The following is a 23,043-nucleotide window of genomic DNA, read 5'->3' on the forward strand; positions in this document are numbered from 1 at the left end:
AGAAGTACCCCGGCGTTTCGATGAGCGGGTGCATGACTTAGATGCAGCCAGACACACAAGTGATCCACGGGAAGATCGAGGCCTGGCATGACGGGCCGCGGGAGTGGTTCGTGATCGGGGCGGACCTGTCCACCGGACAGATCGCATCAGACGCCATGCAAAGAGTTTGCGATTGCCATCCTTTTTGACACTAAGAGCAGCACATGATAGATATCCAGGAAGGAGGGCAGTCGTGCCCAGGTGGTGAGGGAGCGCTGAAGGGAAGGCTGCGGGTGAGATGTGGTTTGTGGATCCCCGCGCTTGCAGGGTCGACGCTTTACCAGACCAGGACTAGCGCGGTGGTGAACGGTCAGCTCTCACACCTCCAACACGTCGCATGCCTCAGCCCAGAACAATCGCCAATATCTCCAATTTACCTATCAGATTCTTGCGCTCACCTTATGCATTGAATGACGCGCCCAAGTAGCCACACAATCTTCCTGTCGGTCATCATCTACCTCCTCGGAGACCAAAAGTCGAACTGACCCGGCAATCCCCAACAGCAGCTTCGTACGCGAGACACCAACCATGCCAGCGCACGATCTGCTGGGGCTACCATTGGTTGTCTTTTGCATGATCGTAGAGACAGCAAGCGCCCTCATTTCTAAGCCGAACCTGCGATTGACTAAAGCCGGCATAGCTTCACGACGACGATGCGAAATCGCTGTATTCACTGCGATGTGTGTCCAGAGTGTGCCGCGACGAATCCGACATGTTACTCTTTCGTAGCATCCGTCTAAAAACCCATCTAGATTTCTTCGAGCTTGGATTTGGAAGAACCGCCGACCTGTACTTTGATCAAGCTATTGTTGTCCAGGAAGAGTTTTGGTTGCAGAAAGTAACTAAGAACCTGCTGCAATGCATACTAGACAAGAATAGATCTATCACGAGACATGTCAGATATCTGGAGATCGGCGCCTTCCATCAGGGCTTCTTCGGTGAGGCGCTCGCGCCTGTTCTGGAGGATGTATTGACGATGACGACTGGTTCGATTCGTCTGATTCAACGAACACCTTTCGCATACCGTGTAAGCGGCCAGACCGTGCCTTTTGATCAACAACGTGTTACACACTCTCCTCTTTAGATGACAAGCTTATACAATTTACCAATTCGCATATTCTTCGTTCTCCAAGATATCTTGATGCTTGAGCCCAAGCACAGTCGCGATTACACAACACGATATATTATCGTAATGCAGCTGTGGCTTGTAAAACCCTTTTGCTCGCTCTGGGCCCCCGTATGTTCCCTTAATACATCTCAGATATCAGCAGCAGTCATGAAGCCATGCACCCTCAAAAAAGGTGACAATGTATCGCCATGTCAAACCAGAGGTCGGGGAACCAGACAAGACCTCTGCCAAGGAACTCAGAGATCCGCAAATCCAGGGATCTCGCGACTTCCCGTATCATGTCGATGGCGTCTAACAAATTATAACCTTGAAGAGACAGCTGTTCGATCAGCGGACACCATGTGTCCTTAAGCTTTAGCATACCACGAAGGCAATCTTCGCTCAACTCGGTGTCGAAATAGCAGTCCTGCAATTTCAGATATTTCAACGACTCTGGTAGGTGACAGAGGTTCGTAAGCTTGTCAAACTGGATCATTATGTGCGATAGCATCTCAAAATCGCGGAAAGAGGGGTACACGTAGTGTAACGAGTCTTCGCCGTGCAGTTCGATGTCTTCTTGAAACCACGCATCGCGCATATCGTAGTGGCTGTTGAAATGCAATTCCAGAGTCTTTAGAGTTGCTTTATGCTTTTCCAGTAGCGCGATCCCCAGATCTCGTGGAGTGACGAGGGGTTGGCTCCCTATGTCGTCTGGCAACACACCCCCAAAACGCCTGTCGTTTGGGATTATGAATCTGAACGTTTCCAAGCGCAGACATGCATCTAGAGCTTGTCGCATTGTAGCGAGTGGCCCAAGACTCCACCACAATTCAATCGCCGATGGTGTCAGTACGTTCGTGGCAGGATGAGCATCATTACCAGCCGATGCTTCGTTCTCGGTAGAGAATGAAGTGAACGATGGGTATCGCAGGAGCGGGATGTAGTCGACTATGTTGATTGGCTGGTTATCGAAATGCTTGTGCCTGCAGGTTAATGAGCGAGAGCGACATGAGCGGGAGTCGGCGATGCTTACAGATGGAACGTCTCCAAATTGGCGAGGAAGGCATCACTCGAAGCTCTCATCGCATGCATCCCTTGCAGTAGTCCGCGAGGGGGCAGATTGTGTGTATCCATACGAAGATGCCGTAGATTGGGCAGACAAAGAAGTGTGCATAACACAAGCGTCTGATACAACATGCTCCGTTCGCTATCGAGATTCTGAGTTTCGAATAATGCCAATAATCTGTCGAAAGTGGGACGGCGCATAAGGTCAGGTCCTCTATACGGGGCTGGTCGATGGTAATGTAAAGTGAGCGATCGCGTCTTCTTTCCGAGCTTGGGGCGTTCGACACAGGTCCGTAAGAAAAGCTCAAGAGATCTCATGGTCTCGGGCATCGACTGTCCTAGTACCACGCAGGTGTAGAGCGCTGGTTGCGCAACAGCTGCCAGGGCGCGGGATGTTTTGCATAACCGCCATAGTGCTCTGACATCCGACCAGTGGCCTGTCTCAAGATGCGCGACGATGGAATAAAGCAGTTCGTTGGATAGATCAGTGAGCTTTGCCATGGCGATGCGGAGTGACCGTCGGAGGTGTCGCAAGCCAGGTGCATAACATCAGGCAGCAACATTAGTAAGCGGCGCTAGCTCCGCGGGGCTATCTTTTTTGGCGAATTGGCATCCCGGCCGGTGGCAACAACCTTCACCGTCACCAACGATCAAGCTCACGGTATCAGTCATGCAGAAGAAGCTCCTCAGCGGTACAATAGATATGAATTCAGGAATCACACAAGAAATCTAGCAAATCACGGGACCTCCTTCCATTATCCCTCCCAACCAGTTCTGCCTCGCCAGTGCAGACAACCTACATCATAACGCAAGGAGAGCACCGCTTCTTGCCGCACCTCTTCTTGTTCTCCTTGCGCTGGGTCCGCTTCATCGACTAGATAATGGTTAGCAAGTACCACATCAAGCCCATTCAAAGTATGACTTACAGCGACCTTCATGTCCTCGAGGAGCTTAGCCTCCCAAGCCTCGTCTGTCTCCACAATGACTGTGGTAGCGTCAGTGCTGTCCTCGGGAACAGCGGCGGCAGCGGTGGTGGTAGCCTCGGAAGGCTCGTCGGCCACGGTGACCATGGGGACGGGGAACCCGCTGGGAGGCAGGATGACGGAGGTGGACCAGGCAGTGACCTCGGGCCAGGTAGGCTCGTCGGCCACGGTGACCTGGGGGATGGGCATCCCGCTGGGAGGCAGGATGACGGAGGTATATGTAAAACCTGCCGGGGTGGTCTGAGAAGAGACCAGACGTGTTAGTTTATACTTCATGAAACAGTTGTGAAATGAAATGCTTACGGATGTGGTGAGAGCAGGCATTTTGCTTCGATTTTTGACTTTGAGACACTTTGTTGTAGATGTCTTGGGATGAAGATGGAATTTTGTAAGTAGTTGGGAGTGATGAAGAGGTTTATATAGAGATATTCTGACTTTCTGCTGTGGTAGCGCACCAAATTATGTTGGTGGTGTGTGTGGTCACAAATCCCAAAAACCTCTTCGCTACCCTTGAAATGTAATCCCACCCAACCACTTAGATCTATTGCACCCACAATGCATACTCAAGCTCTCGAAAATTGGAAGCGTGTAGAGAGAGGTACTCCCTAGCCGTCCAATAAAGTATCTGATATCTCATGCCAGGCTGGCGGCGACAATAGTTCACCTTACCTCCCAGAGAACCCACATCTCTACCTCTGGAGAATACAACCCTCGCGACCATCGCAATCGTGCCGCTCGTTGCTAACCGAGAAGCATACCATGGCTGCGTAAAGCGACTGGAAGTTCTCCGATAATATCGTTTGCCAGCTACCCAGTCATGTTCGTGATGTATCAAGCCAGGTTGGTAGCGACCGTAGTTTCCAACACCTCGCGAAAAGCGCGCATCTCCACACCTGAAGAACACGATACATCCAACTATGGAAATCGCACCCCCTAATTACCAGCGAACCATACCCCATACTTGCGCATCGCGCACAAAGCTCATCTCACCCATCCGCAACACTCTCACCATGAATGGCCGCCATAGCCACCGCACTAGCTCGCCCCATACAGTACCATCATACCATCGCACCTTCCCTCCCCACCCACTCATCCCCACGCTCCCCCGTATCCCCAAACGCTCGCACCCTCGTCGCTTCCAAACTGGGGAAAAGTAGCTTAGCGCCTCCCACACAACTTCCCATCTATATCATCTCACTTTCCACTTCCCTCCTCCATCACTCCTTCACCTCATTTCACACTTCACACAACGCAAGATCACACACGTACTGCAAGCTACCTTCCTAAACCCAACCCAAGACTACAACGCACCTACCCAAACCCGATCACACCCACCAAACCACAAAAATGCACATCCCAACCATCCTCCTCATCGCGGCCGCCGCCAGAGCCGCCGTCGCCGCGCCCGTCACCACCCTCAACCCTACCGACTCAACCAACTCCGCCAACACCGTCACCGTCGCACCTGCCTCCGCCGGCATGGTCGACACAGAAGGCCACTGCATGCACCCACCGCGTGCCGCCTTCGCCGCTCTTGATGCCGCCATGGCCGCTGGAGATGCCGCTACTGCTGCCGCCGCCGCTGCTGAAATCGCCTCTGCTGTCGCTGCCGCACAAGCCGTCCGAACTGCCGCTGCCCATGCGGACGAAGAAGAGACACAAGAGCAGTACAACAAGAAACTCGTCAAGATGGACAAGGCGCGTGAGCACGGTGTTGTCTGCACTGTTTTGTAAATCATACAATACGGTAAGTACCTCACATACACGCTCCCGGGATAATCCAAGCTAACACGCCGGCAGTCTGACGCATCTATATGACGGATGGCGAGGTACACGAAGGAAGCTGATTTACATGGGAGACTGGGACGATAGTGAGGGATATATGGCATGAGCATGGCGTTAGGCGCCCCGTAGTGACGTTAATCGCGATCACGGATACGAACACGAACACTGCGCTCTTAGACGCTCTTTTCATCATGTCAATCTGATTCAAACATTACACACTGTCTACACTATCATGCCGTTGTGAAACTTTATCTCTCTACTAACGCCCCTGCTTGTACGTGATCTCACACCGATGCGCCTTCGGTGCGATGAGGAAGAAGTTCTAAATAGCACCAGATATTAGCTTACGTATCACACACACACCCCACAAACGCATGAGTAACTCACCTCAAACTCCATACTCTCAGATGTCGTGCTAGCCGCCAACCGTATACCATGGCACTCGCGGAAGAAGAACGCAGTCGCGTATCGCAATTCCATGCGCGCGAGATGGATACCGATACACGAGCGGGCGCCGGCGCCGAAAGGATGGAAAGCAAGTTTCGCCTCGGGCGATTGCGCTTCAGGCACCATTTCCTTGTCGGCGATCCAGCGTTGTGGGTTGAAACTAGCCGGGGTAAGCTTGTATTGCGCGATGAAGTGGAAGTGTGAGGGCACGACTTACGTCAGAGGGTCGCTCCAGATCTTGGGGTCGCGATGCAAGGTGTAGGCTTGCGTATCGACCGTGACGCCTTGTGGGATGTAATGACCAGCGAACTTGGTGCCACCTTGAGGTACCACTCTCGGCAGACTACTTGGCGCCGCACCATAAAGTCGGAGCGTTTCTTCAATAACGGCGTTGAGCAGCGGAAGTTTGATGAGATCGTTTTCGGAAAAGTCATGCGCTAGCGCCGCGGTCTCAGCCTCGAGCGCCGCTTGCAGCTCCGGTCGTTGGAGCACCGCCCATGTGAGGTACGTCAGGGTCACGCCTGTCGTATCGGTACCTGCAATGATGACGTTCATGGCTTCGATTCTGACGTCCATGTCGTCGATGTGGCCCTCGCCTTCCTTCTCGCAGTCCTCGATGACCTTTGCGAAGATGTTGTTTTCGCCGGTGCGTGAGCGTGCTGTTTCGACGGCTTTGCCTGCGCCGGCGAGGATGAACTCGTTTGCGTTGAACATCTCTTGGATCGCTGGGACTGGGACGAAGCGCAGGAGGCGGAGGAATGGCATCTCGACCATGATGCCAGCGCCCATTGTCAGCTTCTTCAGCACGCGCATGAATTGGTTTTGCTACGACTTGTCAGCGCTGATATGGCATTCATAGTCGCATCTTCGTACCTCTCCCGATTCCAGCATGTTGAATGAGTCGCCAAATGCGAGGTGAGCGCTAACGTCCGAGGCAAGAAGCATCCACCAGTTGTACACGTCGGCTGTTGCTTGTGTAGCATCCGCCTTGATCTTCGTAACAGCCATGAGCGCCTTGTCCCTGACGACTGACTCCCAATGCTCGACAAGGTACGTCCTGCTGAAAGATCTCGACAACAGCTTCCTCCGCGGTCCGTGCTCACGTGGGTCAAGCATGGTGAACACACCTGCCTTGGGGAAGTTCGCAAGTCGGAGGTACCATTCGCTCTTCATGTACTTGGTGCCGATCTTGTGAATCTCTTTGAAAGCGTCGAGGTCTGCAACGGCTACCTCGTTTGGCGATAGTCGTACAATGGGACCATATTGCTCGTGCAGGGAGTCGATGTAGAAGATACGCTGCCCTGTTACAACTGCGCGCTTCAAGCGATAGTGTGTAAATCGAGTGTACCAGGGACCCGGAAGATGCTTCGTCCGACAGGTAAGACCAACGTAGAGGAACTGTGGTTGTTAGTGCTGGGTTGCGGGAGTGATGTCTTCGCTGCACTACCTTTGCTACTAGGAGGGCGATTGCAAACAAGAATGCATAGGCGAACGAAGCCATGTTGCGATGTAGTCGCTCAGACCAGAGACAATAAAGCTGATGTAGTTGCAGTACGAGCAGTTGAAGCTTAGGAGTGCGATCAGTCGATTGAGGACTCGGTGCGGAAATGCTGTCGGCACGGTACTTAAACCAGTGCTACGGATCTATACAATAGAAATTGACCTGCGTGCGTACGAAAGACGTTCTCTTATCCATCTTGATTTCTTCTTTCGCTAGGCCAAACAGGATCAGCGGGCATCGTGTACCAGCATTGCTTTTGCGTACACCGGTCTACGGTCAACTGGGGACCCGATAATGATAGCCAACGGTCCCTGTAGGTATCTGACTATCGTCGCGCAACTCTGTTGTGGCATTGCATGGGTGCACGCGAGCAGCTGTCAGAGCGAAGCAGGCGAATGACAGACGCAGGGCGCGCTTCCGCGTCAAGATCTCCAGATGAAGCCTTGCCGAATTGAGTATAACGTAGATTGACCGCACCGAAGCCTGCATGGTGCTCGTTGTTAACGGAGGTGTGAGACGGGGATGACCCGGGGCGCGCGCTCATCTAGGATACAGGACTTCCGAGAAGGCCCCAAAGACGGTCACACTGCCTTGACGCGAACTTCCGTTGCTATCTCGATTCCTCCAAGGTACATAGGATTAGGTTGCCGTTGATGCGCTTGATGTGGGCAAAAGTCGCACCCCACGTAAGCCGAAGCCAGCAAAGGTTGTACAAGTTCGTTCGTTTCAGGATTCGCAGAGTGCGTCTGGCCTCCCATCCAATCTCCGCAATGCGGGGGTACAGTAGAGAAAATGGGTGTCGAAGCTAGATAGAGGTTAGCAGAAGCGCTAGAGATTCATCACAGCCATGATCGCCGTTAGCTTACCGTATGCTTCGAGCCACCGTTCCACCCCACCTCAGACCGAACTCTACACATCGCGCTACCCCTGTCATCCGTCAGGTCGTGTGCGGGATAGCGTTGTTCAGGCAAGAATATTTTCGGACGCTGCGCATAGTCGGAACAAGGCATGCCGAGAGGTTCCACGAACGTAGCCGGAGGTCAAGGGTACCGTCCCGAAATCGTGTCGCGGTATGCCTTGCTTCGGTGGCGTGAACGTAGATGGTCGGGCGCTTAGGATGCGAAAGTCGGTCGGAGGTGCGAAGTCGCGAACGGCGATCCAGTGCGGGCGCAGGCGAGGAATCCGTTGACTTGGCTTGGAACAAGAGCTTCGAGCGTGAATACATCATGCTCTGCATCTTCTGGATTCTTGCATCGCGAGGAACTTCATCATCGGTATTGTTGAGTACATTCAGAGAAGCAGGCTACTTCATGCTGGTAAGATGCCTTGCATCCGGTTTGGCTTCTGCACACTTCGCTAGCAGCACCGGCTCTACCACGGACTCGCAGACTCACGATTTGACGGCATCGCTGAACATGCTGCTCGGGACCGGACCGAGTCCATCACTGTCGCGCGTCCTCCAATTCTGGGGAGGCGTGTTGACCGTCGCGATGCGTCAACCCCGCGCAATCAGCCATACGGGCGATCCCGAATATCGTGGCTGAAAGCAGGATGCCGCGACCGAGAACCTGCGGACCGCAGTTGTCGCCGCAAATGGATCGCCTGCAGTGTCCGCTGATGCGACAGCAGCAGGCCGAAGTGATCGCCGAGGAAGCCGAATGTGAGGTGATGGCAAGCGGTTGAAGTAAGGGAGCACATGTATCACCACGGAAGGAGGTCGTGACGTCAGCCATTATCTGTCGACGGAGCGGGTGTTGCCCTTCACATGTAGCTAAGCATCGTTTCAATGAGACTAAGCTTCCTTGATGTATATCATGCTACTGTTAAGGCCATATCTACAGCCTTGAAAGTAACCCTGGAGATGTCACTGAAGTCACCAGTCACAGTGAGCAACGAGATCCAGCCTGCCTTATCGTAATAGCCAATTCGATGATAATACTACCACGTATTTTTAATTCATGCGCGATGGTACGCAGAATCTCAATGTCACCGACCGCATAAAGAATAACTACAAAACGTGTGCAAGCAAACATACCACCTCAAACAGCCTTAGCTATCGCAGAACCATCAACGACGTCCGTCATCAACACCTCCCCTAATCCTGTAACTCCACAACTCTAGACCAGCCCCTAAAGCTCACAGTCCCCCTCCTCTTCCTCATCCCTGTCATCCCACGCCCTCCTAAATGACTCAAAACTCTTCGCCCTCGTCCTCTCGCTCCCCATCCCGTTCTCTACACCACTCTCCTTCTCTGTATTAGGAGCCCGACTCCTCCTACGCTTACTCTCCCGCTCAATAGCCCCCTCGACATAAACGTCAGCATGTCGCTTCCGCATAAGCGGCCCAACGACATGAGTAGGCGCGATGACGAAGCTAGCCTCGCCGAACGCGGGATCGGGCTTGGTGAAGACGCGTTTATGCGGCGGTGGTGAGGGCATGGATGGAGAAGGAGAGCTGGGGGTGGGGAGGTAGGCGAAGGGTGAGGCGTTGGGGTCGGAGGAAGAGGGAGATGGTGGGGAGGGAGAGAAGGGCGAGCGACGCTTCGTGCCGCGGGTAGATGGTGTGATGGGCTCGCGGTGGGTTTCAAGGGACGTCTTGCGCTTTTTGTTGGTAGGGGGTGGGGTGTTTTGCGTCTCGTCGTCATCCGCGGAGGAGCCGTTTCGTGAATGCTTATGGTCCGCAGCGGTGTCCCGGTCCGTGTGAGTTTTCGCATCGGTAGGCTCATTCGTCGCATCCTCGTCCCTACCACGTTTCTCGTGCGTATTCAACTCCTCCTCTCTCGCCCTCCTCTCGCGCTGCTTGCGCTCATGTCGCTCTTGCATATCGCGCACAATCTCCTCAATAGTATCATGACCCCGCGGATCAGGATTCTCAGCCGCCTCACACGCACGCCCAGAATCCGGGTAGGCGAAGCTGGCCACAGCCTCCGTAACACCCGTCTTGAGTTCAGGTGCAGCACGAACAACCTGCTCGACACAGCAGGCCAGGAATTTAACATCTTTCTGCTTCCTGAACTCCCTGAGGCGAAGCGAGTCGGCCAGTCGGAAGGATCCTGTGAGGATGTTGCGGACGATGTCGTTGCAGGTTGGGCATTTGAACTGCTTGTGGCTGTGGTCTTGCTTCTTGCAGTTGCCGCCACAGGGCTCGGCGCTATCGATCCAGTGGCCGCAGAGGAGGAGGTGCGCGACCTGGTTGCTGCATCGTTTCATACCGGGGTACTCGGGGATGAAGTGCCGGCTTCCACGGAGTGTACCCAGGTAGCCGACTGGGAGGTTGTTCTCGGGGATGTCTTCTTCGATGACGATCTCGTCCAGCCAGTTTGGCGCGGGCGCCGATGTAGTTGTCGTGCGTTGGCGCGGTGGCTGAGAACGAGCACTGTCGCGTTCCGGAGATGGAGGTGGTGTCGTGTCGTTGCGCGGCTCGCTAGTGTCATCGACTTCGGCGGTTGCACCGTAAACGTTTTCTTGGACTGGTGTCTCGACCGAACGGCGGATATCATCACCATCACGGGAAGGTGTTGTTGGAGGTGTCAGAGGTGACATCGGCGTTGCATCTGGCATATCGATGTCGTCCGATGTGGTAGAAGCGTCGTCGGTCGCGTTGTCAGTCGGCGCACTAAACATGGGAAATGGCGGTGGCGGGATGTTGCTGATTCTCGATGTAGACGTGTTGGTGTTCTTCACTTGTGAGAACAGGTATCCTGATAGCGCAGCATTGGGTGGCGGAGACGGTGTGGTGTTGAACTCGCCGCTCGCGTACCGTGTAGGAGGTGTGGCGTGATTGCAGGCGGCGCGGTACGCTGTGCTCTCGGTCGCTATATCCTTGGTTGATGCGTCGTTGGACGATGTGGTGACACTCGCGTCGGCGGCGCTCCAGAAACTCAAGAACTTGCGGATGGAATTAATCATCTTTGCTATTGGTGGATAGCTTTCTCGTGGAACAGTGTGTGGAAAGAAAGTTAACAGTAGTGGGTAGCGTGTCGAAAAAGGGTGGTGAGAGTGGAACAGTGTCGTGGACAAGAGGTCGAGATATGGTGCGTTAGGCGCGGGAGCTTTAGCGTCATCAACAACGATGCCAAGAGTAGTGAATGTGGCGGTTCGACTCTTGCATATGACGTTGTGTCAATACTATTGTGGGAGAGTTAGTTCGTGCTTTCACTAAATGCATCGTGACGCAGCAGGATCCGGGCTTGACAAAAAAGCCTCTGCATTGCGCAAGGGTATAGAAATGCAACATTGCTATCTGCGACGACTTAGACTATTTGGTGATATCGTCACAAGGGACTTTAGAATGTTGGACCGAAGCACCGTTTGGCTCGTTGCTCTGCATAGCTTCCAAGATCTCGAGATCAACATCCGCTCGAGGCCCAGTAAAGTTCTTGCGCCCATCGATGAACCATTGGAAGGTACTGATGAACAGTATGATGCCGAAAGCAACGACGCAGTAGTCTAGCGTTGTTAATGAGGTCCAAGCACACTCATACTGAAACTTACTCATGCTGGATGCTGAGACAGGGAGCTCAGGCGGGAAGAGGAACAGAACGGTGGTGATGATTGTGTATGCGATACCGATCAGGTTGGCGATCCAGCCCAATGGTCCAGGCAGAACGAAGGCCCTAGGCCCAAGCATCTTCCTGCCGCGGCAGACGTTGATTGCGACGGGAATGGCGTAGCTGACGCCCAAGGCGACGACTGAGGATGAGATGAGGGCGTTGAAAGCGCTACTGGACCCGATCAAGATCAATCCAAACAGGATGGTTAGGGTCGCAGCCAGGATCAGAGCATTGAGCGGTTGGCCGAGTCGTGGATGTACCTTGGCAAAGACCCTGGAGAATGGAAGGCCGCCATCTCGAGCAAATGCATATGTCATGCGGCTAGATGTAGTCATGATGGCAATCTCCGCGAAGAGAATGCAAATCAACGGGAACATCAAGAGGCATGCGGCTCCAGCTTTGCTGCTTGTGGCGTTGTACAAGATCTGTAGAAGTGGGCCAGGAGCTGCAGAGATGATGGCTTCCGCGTCGCCGCCGGACACGAATAGCAGGACCATGAGGAAGATGAAGCCGGTGACAGTTCCGATACAGACGCAGTAGATCATGATCTTTGGGCCTTCAACTGACGCATTTGGAATCTCTTCAATCATATGCGCGACAGCGTCGTAGCCGGTGAGTCCAAAACCGCCCTGGAGCAAGCCCAAGAGCCAGGCGACGCCGTCGGGCCAGCCCGTCTCATTGATGAACTCGGTGAAGACGAACTCGGCGGAAGCGTAATTAGGAGATGAGCATGCCAGGGCTGTGATGCAGACGATCGCGAACCCGCCGATGGACCAGATGAATGCGCCTCGATTAACGTAGGGGAGGAGGTTGTTCATGAACGCATTGATGACGAAGGCGATGAGAGTCCAAGCAACGTAAATCAGCCAGACCTGCCATGCGTGCAGTGTGAACTCAGGATGGAACAACGCGATGAGACCGGAAATGAGTTGGGACGCGAGGAGGCCTCCGGAGGTAGTCAAAGCGAGCCATCCGGATACGTTGATCCAGCCGGTGATGAAAGAAGCGAGGGGAACCCATTTCCGCGGGGTGATGACAGCGACCCAATGGTATCTGCGATGCGTGAGATGACGATGCGAAAGCTGATTGAAGGTACTTACTGTCCACCAGCAGTAGGATATGCTGACAGAAACTCGGCCAGCGATGCGGCCAGACACAGGTTACAGATGCCGGCGGTTACGAGCCCCCAGATGACGCTTGTGGAGCCACCAGATGGCAAAGCCAGTCCGATCGACGATGAAAGCGCGGTCCACGAGTTCAAGATGGCGAAAGCGAGTCCAAGCATAGACAAGAGACTGAAGTTGCGCTTCAACTCGCCCTTGTGTCCGAGTGCCTGCAACTGGGCTTCATCGTCCAGCGTGTGCCGTTCAGTAGACTTCATGATGTCGGATGCAGGCGTCCACCGGGTCCGCGCGACGTGATACCAATGACCAGAAGACGATGATGGAGCGGACAGTCTCTATAAACACATGGACGTGAAGATGCGATCCGGAAGGATGCGCGAAGCCGTGCTCTTAGCCATGCGGCCATTGACGTCGGCTGCACCGAACAGGCATGGCGACCAGGTCGGTGGAAGCTTGTCAATGCTTACTTGTGGTTCATCCACAGATAAGAGGCCCGGTGGTGGTCTTCACAGGGGCCAAAACATGGGGTAGAAGCCAATCAGGCGCCGTAGCGACGACTATCTCGCGCTGACGGAACGGCGTTACATCGCGCAATTGCACACAGGCCTAACTGGTGTCGGCAAGCGGACGCGACCGTATCTAGCCGGAGATTGCGCGTCAAGAGCGTGTTCTTGGAGATGGGCTTGGAGATATGTGACGAGATCAGATGACAGCGAGTGAAAGGCGAAGGCATTGAAGAGTGCTGGCGGAGTTTGAGGATGGGGCCCGGGCGTCGGCTTGGCGGTCACGGCTTCTGCCGAAACACCATGATGGCCATACGTCAGTGCCGAAGTACGCAGCGCGTCAATGCCACTCGTATCGTATATCGTCACCAAACCATCCATTAGATGACGCAGGCGTGGAACAGAATGCGCAACAATCGCTCGCAAGACTATGCGCCGCTCCCAATGAGCGAGAAGGGGCCTCTTTCAAACAGATCTCGACGCGAACAACGACCGAAGGGCTTCGGGCGTCGGGTTCTTCTTGTGGTTGGCGCATGTGTAGTCCTATATTGCGTCCATGGGTACGACGCACTAACAAGCTGAAGCACACAAAGCTGACAATCGCCAGTCTCTTCACTTTCTCTCGTCCCAAGAAGTCGTGCGACACCATCGACGAAGGCTACCGATGTAGTCCGAAGAAATCGCACTTCTGGGGACAGTACTCGCTTTGGTACTCGGTCCCCTCCGACATCGACGTAGCTCCTCCCAAGGGCTGTGAAGTCACCTTTGCGAACGTCCTCTCCCGCCACGGCGGTCGCGACCCTACACTGGGCAAATCTATCGCGTACCACATCCTCTTAGCCGAAATACAGAACACAACTACATCGTACCCGAAGGAATTCGAGTTCCTGAAGGATTATGACTATACCCTGGGTGCGGATGAGTTGACAGATGCTGGAAGGCAGGAGATGGTCAACTCTGGGGCGCACTTCTACCAACGATACCAGAAGCTGATCGACGGAAACGTACCTTTCGTGCGGTCAGGGGGCCAGCATCGCGTGGTCGAATCAGCGGAAAAGTGGCTTATGGGCGTTGCGCAGTCGCTGAAAGAGGAGCCGCGAAACATCGACGTGGTGATCCCAGAAGGGCCGACGTGGAACAACACCCTCTCCCACGATGTCTGTCCCGCCTTCGAGGGCGGCCCACATCACGGTCTTGGACTCAGGGCCCAGCAGGTCTGGGCCGACAAGTTCGTCCCGCCCATTCAAGAGCGCATCAACTCAGCTCTCGGAACGAACCTCAGCGCGACATCTATAATCTACCTGATGGACATGTGCCCCTTCGATACTCTAGCACACCCGTTTGCAAAGCTGTCCGACTTCTGTAAGATCTTCAAAGTCAAGGAGTGGCGCGAGTATGACTACTTCCAGACGCTGGGCAAGTACTACGGATACAGCGTCGGCAACCCGCTCGGTCCCACGCAGGGCGTCGGCTACGTCAACGAGCTGTTGGCGCGTCTGACTAACAAGCCTGTCGACGACAACACCAACACGAACCGCACGCTCGACTCCGATCCCAAGACGTTCCCGCTCGACCGCAAGGTGTACGCCGACTTCAGCCACGACAACGACATCAGCGGTGTTTTGGCTGCGCTCGGGCTTTACAACAAGACGAAGCCGCTGTCCAACACCACCATTGAGGACACGAAGAAGACACATGGCTATTCAGCAGCGTGGAGTGTACCTTTCGCAGCCCGACTCTACGTGGAGAAGCTGCAGTGCAGGCATGCGAAAGAAGAGTCGGTCCGTGTCATTGTGAACGATCGCGTACACCCACTCGAGTTCTGCGGCGGCGACAAACATGGGAGATGTACGCTGAGCAAGTTCGTAGAGAGCCAGAGCTTTGCGAGAAGTGGAGGTCTCTGGGATCAGTGTTATGACTAGACGGGCTTTTCATTGCAGCTTTCATACCGTCATTCAGCATTCAGCGCCGCATCATGTGCATTTACATGGGATATCGTTAGAGGAAGACACATCCGGTTATGTGCAAGACAATGGCATTCATCTCAACAATCTGAGACACCTTTGTTCCAACGGCCATCCTTTCACAGCACCGTCGCTTGCCGTCTACGTGCAAGCTATCAACGGCCAACAAATACCCTGACAAACTTCTCAGCTGGCAACCTATCTGTCAAGCCGCCAAAATGAAGGAAACAGCAAATTCCACGGCGCAACGAGCGTGCCTAGCCAACCGACGTCCCGGTAAAAGCATCGCAATGACCGACCTGATCACAGATATGATGGGACTGAAGATCAGGATACCAAAGGAGATATGGAATGACTACCAGCCTGCCACACCAGCCAAACGTCACACCTCGCCAAACAATACAAGGCTCAAAATTACAATACCGGCACGCATATGGAACGCCTACTATCCCCCAACCCCGCTACTACACAAAACAAAGAACGCACCACGAAAGCTGACACTCAAGTTAAGTTGTCTAGCTCTATCTCCGCCTAAGAACAATGATGGAGTCGTAAAGAACAAGCCTACTTCTACTAATTGCAAAGTAAAGCTGTTTCGCTTCCATTACGGCGGATCAAAGAGACAACGGAAAGGGGAATGGCAGAATAAGATTACGTATGAGCAGCCGTGTTTGAAGGTGACGTGTAAGAGTTGTTGGAGGTGGCATGCGCATCTTCTTCGGGAGGGGATGTCGGTGCCGGGTTGATCATGGTATCAGGATGCTGAGAGGATTCTCGCTCATGGGGTGGAGGGATGAGGGAGTGCTCTCTTGCGACTTGTTCATTACGACGTGGTATCGCGCCTCTTTGTTTAGGGTAGAAAGGGTAGAGCGAGGTAGAGCAGTCGCTGCGGTATTCCAAACTCTCCATCCAAGTAATACTTCAAATCGTAGAAACCTTCATCTCCACACAGACCTCCTCCTCATTACCACCACAATCTCCCATCCCCATCCCCATCCCCATCACCAACTCATTCCTGCCAACTCCTCCACCCCTCTTCTCTCCACTCCCCACTCCTCCCCCCCTCCTTCATTACAACCCTAATGTTACCCACCCTCTGCGACCTATCTACCGCCTTACACATATCCACCACACTAAGCGCCGCGCCCATAACCGCCGTTAATGCTTCCATCTCGACACCCGTGGGGCCTGTACATTGGACTTTGGCTTCGATGTTCACACCGCCATGTCCCATCTGCCCTCCCTTTCCCGTCATCCGCGGATCCCACCCGTCACCGAAGGGACGTAGTTCAACGCTAACATGCGTCAGAGCGATGGGGTGGCACAAGGGTATTAGGTCTGGGCATTTTTTCGCGGCCATTATGCCGGCTATGCGCGATGTACCCAACACATCTCCCTTTTTGTTGGCGTTTGAGCGGATGAGGCGGAGGGGCACGGCGTTGGTAAAGAAGACGGTGCCGATAGCGACGGCGGTGCGGGTGGTGTGTTCCTTGGCGGATACGGAGACCATGTGTGCGGAGCCGGTGGGTGTGAGGTGGGGGAGGGATGGTTGGGGTTGGGGTTGTGAAGAGGATGGAGAAGGGGATATGGAGGCAGGTTTGCTTTGTGGAGGGGGTTGTTGAGCGGACGATGGTAGTTGCACTGGTACCTCCATCCCCCCCTCCATCATCGACAAAGGACGAGTCTGCTGTCTCGGCTCCGCCTCAAAAGGCGAATGCGCAGCAACCTCATTCATGCTATCCAAGAAGTCCTGCAGCGACTTCGTTTCTGGACCCTTCCCCTTGCCGTTACCGTCTGTCGGAGGCTTCACGATATGTCTAGGCGGACCGGGGAGTTCAGCTCGCGCTGCTTTCGCGAGTGAAACGTGTCTCGAGTGTCTGGGGTCAGACAGGGGGGACTGTAGAGTTCTCTTGAGGCGTGCGAGCGCTGGTTTGTCAGTGTCGGTGTCGGCATCCTGGTTAGGTACGATTTGATGGGTGCGTGGCACGGATTTAGGTAAGATTTCCTCGGCCTTTCTGATGCTGTCCGCTCGGTATTGCAGTAATTTGGCGTTTGCGCGTTCGGGCGTTGGCGGCTGTTGGGGCGGCTGAATGGTTTCGAGTACTCCTGCATGTTCATGTGCGCCAGGCTGTCGTCCTTCATCCTCTACTTCCTGCTCCTGCTCTTGGACGTTCATCTGTTCCTCCCCGCCCTCTCGTCCTCGCTCCAGTGCCCCAGTCATTCGTCTCTCATCCTCTACCTTCTTAGCTTGCCTCTTCCTATTCCGCAAGGCCTTACGACTTTGGCCCTGACCGAAAGGTCGATGCATCGGAGGTGAGTACTCTATGTTTTTGGGAGGAATGGGATCGGTATGGTCTTTTGTGTCTGCTTTTGCGTCGGATTTGGCGTCGGGCTTTGGTGGGATGGTCTTTGTGGAGCGCTTGGGTTGGTTCTTTGGGTCGGGCTTGACGTCTGGTTTGGCAATGGGTTGGACGTTGGTCTTTTCGTGCGTTTTCGTATCGATCTTCGCGACTGGTTTGGCGTTCGGTGTAGCAGCGGCCTTGGGCTGGGTCGTACTGTCTGGTATGGCGTCTACCGTGGGTCCCTGCTTCACCTCCTCTTTCTTCTCGTTCTTCTCGTCTTTTCCATCCGTCCCCAGAATCTTAGACCAAGACCAAAACCCCCTTCTCGTCGATGTCGAATACATCCTCCGCCCCATGACCCCGTTCGTTGTCACGCCACTCCCCGCCATCCTCACAGGCATAGGCTCAATCTTCTTCTCGACATCCACCTCTTCACCAGCCCCGCCCACCTCTTGCTTCAGCACTGGCACCTCACCATCGGGCTCTCCAGTCTCCACACCCAAAAACCCCAACCCCCCCGCCTCCATCTCCTCCCAATCCAACCTCCCCTCCGCATCCCCCCACATATCCCCCCTCCGCTCAAACGCCTCATGCCACCTCATCGCCATCCTTTCCGCCGCCTCATTCCCCAAATCATGTTCCCTCACCATACTATCCAGCACCTCCTTGACCCTCTCATCCACAACACTTTTATCAACCTGACCCGTGCCGTCCACATCATCGAAGCGCGCGTTCCACCGACTGATCAGGATCTTGAGCCAGGTTTGCAGGGTGCGTTTGTTGGACGAGGTCCAGACGTCGTAGGGGAGGTTGTCGATGCGGGGGTAGGAGGATTTGAGGCGGTTGCGGAGGGCGAGGACTTGAGCTTGGAGGGCTGGGACGGGGGAGTCGAGGGAGAGGATTAAGGTGGAGTCGATGGGGACGATGCCTGAGGGGGGAATGTTGAGGCGGAGGTCGTCCTTGGAGGCCGGTGGAGATGATGATGGGCGCGATGTAGCCCTTTTGGTGGGTTTGCTAGTGTTCGTTGCTGTCTTTTGTTGGACGGATACTGGAGGAAAGGGATATCCTGCATTTGCGACGGGGGTAGCCACATCTTTGACCGCAGCCACACCGACTCGCTTTTCCACATCTCCCGCGGTGGACTTGTCGATCGGATCCTGTTCTTGAAGCGATCTGGATGAGACAATATCGCCGCTGATGACTTCCTCCTCCACCCCTCCTCCTCCCCACCTCCTCCCCTCCGCCTCCCCCACCCACCCAGGGAAGGGATCTCCTGCGTTTGCGACTGAACTCGCAAAGTCGTCAGCAGCCGCGTCAACTAGCTCTTCTGCAGAGGGCTTGTTGCTCGGTTCGCTAGCAGTCGTCTGTGTCTGTTCCTGACCCGATTCAGTCATGAGAACATCCCTAGCACCATCTCGTTCCCTCTCCATAATCGGATCCCCCACCACCTCATCCTCACCCCCATCCCGACCCCTCTTCAGCACACTCACAGCCCCCGACCCCGGCGGTCTCACAAGCCTCTTCGCCCTCGGCACATCCACATCCTTCACCTCCCTCTCTTTAAACACCCTTTCTTCCCTCGGCGGATGCATCGGCATCTTCTTAACCTTCTTCATCGCATCATCGAGTACCTCATCGAGCTCAAATCCCTCCGCCAACCCACCCTCCCTATCTGCCTGGCTCGATATACGCACGAGACTAGCCCTGCGCTCCGCCTCTTCATGTGCGTGTAGTTGGCGGAGTAGTAAGCGTTTCTTGGCTAGGACTTGTTCGCGTCGCTTCCGCATCTCAGCCATTTTCTCGGCTTCGGCTTTGACGACTGCGGCTTGTTGTTTGTACGAGGCCAAGAGCACGCCGAGTTCTTTCATTTTCTCGTTCCGGTATCCTTCTTGTTCGCGTCTTCGCGCTCGCTCGCGCTCATGTCTGCCTTTCCTTTTTGTTGGTCCCGTCGCATCATTACCAACTGCAGTACCAACAGCATCAAACGCATCCGCACCAGCCTCCCTCGATCCCTTCTCCACCACCACCGTCGGCGCGCGCGTCCCATCAGCAAGCGGGGTCCCCCTCTCAACCTCCACAATCCGACGATGTAGATTCGCAATCTTCTTCTCGATATCCCTCAGGAGGGTTTCGGATTCATTAGGTGCTTCGACGTCCTCTAGGAACTGTTGGACGCCGAAGGCGTCTGTGGACCTTGATGTGTCGATGTTTTTTAGGAGTTTCTTTGCTTTGGCGAGGCGTTTGAGTTGGTAGGTTTTCTTTGCGAAGGGGGTGGGGGATGTGGAGAAGGCGCGGACGGAGGTCGTTGTGAGGTGGGATGGGTTGGGTAGGAAGGAGAGTGGCGAGGTGAGTATGCTAGAGCGCGGTCGCAAGGGGTTGGAGTGGCTGTAGGAAGGTGTTCGCGATGTAGGCCATTGGGAATCCAGACTGGACAAGGGCTTGTTATCTAATGAGGGTTAGCAAGGTACATCACAGACTGTGCGGTCTCAGATGAAGACAATATCGGATATGTGATTGGTGTATGTAGCCATAGCATAGCCGACTATCCAAGTCTAAGCGACAGTGTAGAGTCTGAAGAAAGAAGCTCGATCGCTCAAAACGCCATCTATGCCGTGACAACCGTGGTATCATGCTCATCAAACCATGACTGTTCGTGAAAGCAAACCCAAGTAATGGCGAAAGGGAATCACATCCCGAAGGTCGTGAAGTAGAAAAGAGAAAGGAGTCCAGATTCACCCACCAATTAAAATCATAGGCCTATTCTCCCCATTGGCCAAGTCGTCCAGATCAGCATGCTTCTCCGCCTTGCGCTTAACAGCAGCTCCAACAACGTCCAGGAGTTCGCGCTCGCGTTGGCCCCAGCCCAGCACCGTTTCGTCGCTCAACCGGCCCTCATGTCTGTCCATCTCGATCTGCCTAATCCGCTCAAACGCTTCTTGATCAATAGGCTCGCCATTATTACCCTGTCTAAGCACATCTCTCAAGCTCACCTCCGCGTTACCATGTAAACAGACTTTAAGGTTCCCATCACTCGTAATGCGAAGCCTATTGCAGGACCCGCAGAAATCGTTCGTCATACTCGTTATAAAGCCGACTTTGCCCACGAAGCCAGGTACTTCGTATGTTTTGCTCGTGTCGTTTTTGTGTCCGGGGACGGGTCTTAGGCCAGGGTATTTCGTACGGATGATGTCTAACATCTCTTGGAAACTAATCATCTTGTTCTCGCTCCACTTGTTCCCGCCGAAAGGCATGTACTCGATGAACCTCACTTCGATATCTTTCTCGCGGCCCATTTCGACAAAAGGGAGGATTTCGCGCTCGTTGAGACCGCGCATGACGACGCAGTTAACCTTCAGCTTAACATTCGCGCCCAGCTTATTCATTTCGAGTATGCGGTCAATTGACCTCATGACGGCGTCGAAGCCTTTCCGGCGGGTCATGATCTGGAACTGGAACGGGTCTAGGGTATCGAGGCTGAGGTTGACGCCAGTCAGACCTGCTTCTACCATGGCGTCTAGTTTGCGGTGCAGCGAGATGCCGTTGGTTGTGAGGGCGAGTTCGCGGAGGCCGCGCGGGCGCAGACTGCCGATTTGCTGCATGAGCGGGACGATGTCGCGGCGGACCGTGGGCTCGCCGCCGGTGAGCCGGATCTTGGTCACGCCTTGCGAGACGAAGAGGGAGGAGAGGTAGAAGATCTCGGGCGTGGTGAGCATGTTGGCGGGGGGTGATAGCGGTATGCCCTCTGTTGTTTGTTAGCAGGTACTTTTGCTGTACGGATATTGGAAGCGCACCCTCTGGCATGCAGTAGAGACACCGCAGGTTGCAGCGCTCTGTGATGCTGATGCGGAGATAGTCATGCTGCCGATTGAACGTATCCGTCAGGAAATCAGAAAAAGGTTTCGCGTTCTTAATCGCTTTCCTCCGCTCATCCACCTTCGACGACGCCGGCACCGAAACAGGCGGAACACCCGCGGGGAAATCCACATCAGGTTCCTGGGTCGCAGCATTCGTCGCAATGCATCTTGACCGTAATGCGCCTATCGACAGTCGCGTAGTCGGGTGTGCAAGCGGTCGTGAAAGCGGACGTGACATCTGATTGCCACCAGCCGCTCGTCGCAGCGCGGCCGGACCCGCCCGTATCCTAGCCATTTGCGCCATTATGGGGAGGAGTGTCGATTCGAAGGTCCTGGCAAACATTGGGAGGGGCGCACATGGGTAGCTATATACGCCGCAAGAGGGTAGGGCGGAGATGACTGATATGTGACATGCTTTGGATCGCTTTAGGTGGGCTGTCCGAGCCTGTTGACAGGGATCTGCAACGCTCTTGGCGAATCCTTACTAAGAAGCCACAGCAAAGGTGGGGTATGCGGCGAGGTGCGATACGCGGTAGTTCAATACACGGTAGTTGAGTTGTCATAATCGTGCGTAAGTACAGAGATTCATGCTCATTGCTATGTGCGATTCCATCTCCGTGCATTGCGTTCGAACATTTTTGCATCCCCGCGGAATCATTCCGAAACTTCCGACATGGTGAAAACGAGGGATCTACAAGGGAACATACAGCAGATCTGAAGACTACGCTAGGACAAAACAAGCATTCGCGTGACTGGCGTGAATGAAGGCTCTAGTATCATTATTTCTTTTGCCTTGATTTATGTGCCACTAAGAAGCTCATCCACAGACGCGCTGCCACAGACTACTAATACATGCGCGATAGTTCCTAGGATCGCAATGTTATTAACCGCAAAAGAATACCTAAGTAACCGCAGCGACTGCGCTCCCTTGCTGCACCTTTTCTACCCCAAACAAAAAGCCGCGAAATGACGTCTTATCTGGCGCGAACACATACTCCCTCGCCTTTCTCGAGCGCAACAGCGTGTACTCCCAATTCTGTACCACACTCTCCCTACATCCCCAGCCCTAGCCCTCCACAATCCATACAATCGTAACCAACCCCACCTGACACCATACACACCTACCCTCTCATTCCCCCCTCCCCCTCCCATACCCAGGATACGGCCTAACCCCCTCAAACATCCTAATACAATCCCCAATATTCCTCCCCTGTCCCTCCAACCCCACCATCTCCTTAACAATATTCTCCAAAAAGCAAATCACAGCCCGAGCTGCAGAAATAGGAGTGCGAAGTCAGTATATGTCTCAAATGCACTTCGTACAGTCGTGACTTACCTCCCTCCGCCGGATTCCCCCCACTAAGCCCCCTTCCCACCACCCCCGTCTTCCCCCCCTCCTCCCTCGCCAACTCCATAACCAACGGTAGATCAGAGGCGTCGAAAACCGCAGAGTCGTCGAGATCAAACTCTGTAGCCGGACCCGTGAGATGGCTCCATGTAACGGGCCAGTTTACATCGTCTTCACGCCTGAAATCCGCGCGGCCGAAGAAGAAGAGGGGTGTGTTTTGAGTATCGTTTGATAGCAAGGGGGGTGTGCCGGAGAGGTTGATGGAGAAGCTTGCTGTGGGCGAGATTGTTTTGCTTGCTTTGGAGGAGTTTGTACCGGAGAGGAGAGAAGGGAAGAGACTGAGACTCGTCGCAACCGTACCGCCGAGACCATGACCAATGACACCGTACGTATCCGTGTTTAAACCCCCCGTGAAGTCCAGGGCAGGA

The 23,043-nt window shown here is 54.3% G+C and overlaps 7 protein-coding genes across 7 annotated transcripts; 2 read left to right on the forward strand and 5 right to left on the reverse strand.

Annotated features, from left to right (window-relative positions):
* Window positions 1–3,008: 3,008 nt before the first annotated feature.
* On the reverse strand, window positions 3,009–3,471 carry J4E93_010856 (uncharacterized protein; the record flags this gene model as incomplete). The annotated part of the gene is made up of 2 exons (XM_049348732.1): window positions 3,009–3,086; window positions 3,139–3,471. 2 exons carry the CDS (start codon window positions 3,469–3,471, stop codon window positions 3,009–3,011), a joined length of 411 nt encoding a protein of 136 aa, XP_049194073.1.
* A 1,071-nt stretch (window positions 3,472–4,542) lies between these two features.
* J4E93_010857 (uncharacterized protein) lies at window positions 4,543–4,929 on the forward strand (the record flags this gene model as incomplete). The annotated part of the gene is made up of 1 exon (XM_049348733.1): window positions 4,543–4,929. The coding sequence occupies one exon, from the start codon at window positions 4,543–4,545 to the stop codon at window positions 4,927–4,929; it is 387 nt and encodes a 128-aa protein (XP_049194074.1).
* Window positions 4,930–5,239: 310 nt separating this feature from the next.
* J4E93_010858 (uncharacterized protein) lies at window positions 5,240–6,928 on the reverse strand (the record flags this gene model as incomplete). The annotated part of the gene is made up of 5 exons (XM_049348734.1): window positions 5,240–5,302; window positions 5,368–5,587; window positions 5,645–6,252; window positions 6,301–6,825; window positions 6,875–6,928. 5 exons carry the CDS (start codon window positions 6,926–6,928, stop codon window positions 5,240–5,242), a joined length of 1,470 nt encoding a protein of 489 aa, XP_049194075.1.
* Window positions 6,929–9,057: 2,129 nt separating this feature from the next.
* On the reverse strand, window positions 9,058–10,836 carry J4E93_010859 (uncharacterized protein; the record flags this gene model as incomplete). The annotated part of the gene is made up of 1 exon (XM_049348735.1): window positions 9,058–10,836. The coding sequence occupies one exon, from the start codon at window positions 10,834–10,836 to the stop codon at window positions 9,058–9,060; it is 1,779 nt and encodes a 592-aa protein (XP_049194076.1).
* A 349-nt stretch (window positions 10,837–11,185) lies between these two features.
* J4E93_010860 (uncharacterized protein) lies at window positions 11,186–12,861 on the reverse strand (the record flags this gene model as incomplete). Its single annotated transcript, XM_049348736.1, has 3 exons — window positions 11,186–11,376; window positions 11,422–12,533; window positions 12,581–12,861. The coding sequence occupies 3 exons, from the start codon at window positions 12,859–12,861 to the stop codon at window positions 11,186–11,188; spliced, it is 1,584 nt and encodes a 527-aa protein (XP_049194077.1).
* Window positions 12,862–13,551: 690 nt separating this feature from the next.
* J4E93_010861 (uncharacterized protein) lies at window positions 13,552–15,029 on the forward strand (the record flags this gene model as incomplete). Its single annotated transcript, XM_049348737.1, has 2 exons — window positions 13,552–13,667; window positions 13,715–15,029. The coding sequence occupies 2 exons, from the start codon at window positions 13,552–13,554 to the stop codon at window positions 15,027–15,029; spliced, it is 1,431 nt and encodes a 476-aa protein (XP_049194078.1).
* A 1,051-nt stretch (window positions 15,030–16,080) lies between these two features.
* J4E93_010862 (uncharacterized protein) lies at window positions 16,081–21,214 on the reverse strand (the record flags this gene model as incomplete). The annotated part of the gene is made up of 3 exons (XM_049348738.1): window positions 16,081–19,859; window positions 20,154–21,155; window positions 21,205–21,214. The coding sequence occupies 3 exons, from the start codon at window positions 21,212–21,214 to the stop codon at window positions 16,081–16,083; spliced, it is 4,791 nt and encodes a 1,596-aa protein (XP_049194079.1).
* Between the last annotated feature and the right edge of the window lie 1,829 nt (window positions 21,215–23,043).

The sequence above is a fragment of the Alternaria ventricosa genome, assembly GCF_023758065.1.
Source record: "Alternaria ventricosa strain BMP 2768 chromosome Unknown scaffold_37, whole genome shotgun sequence".
In the NCBI taxonomy this organism is placed as follows: Eukaryota; Fungi; Ascomycota; class Dothideomycetes; order Pleosporales; family Pleosporaceae; genus Alternaria; species Alternaria ventricosa.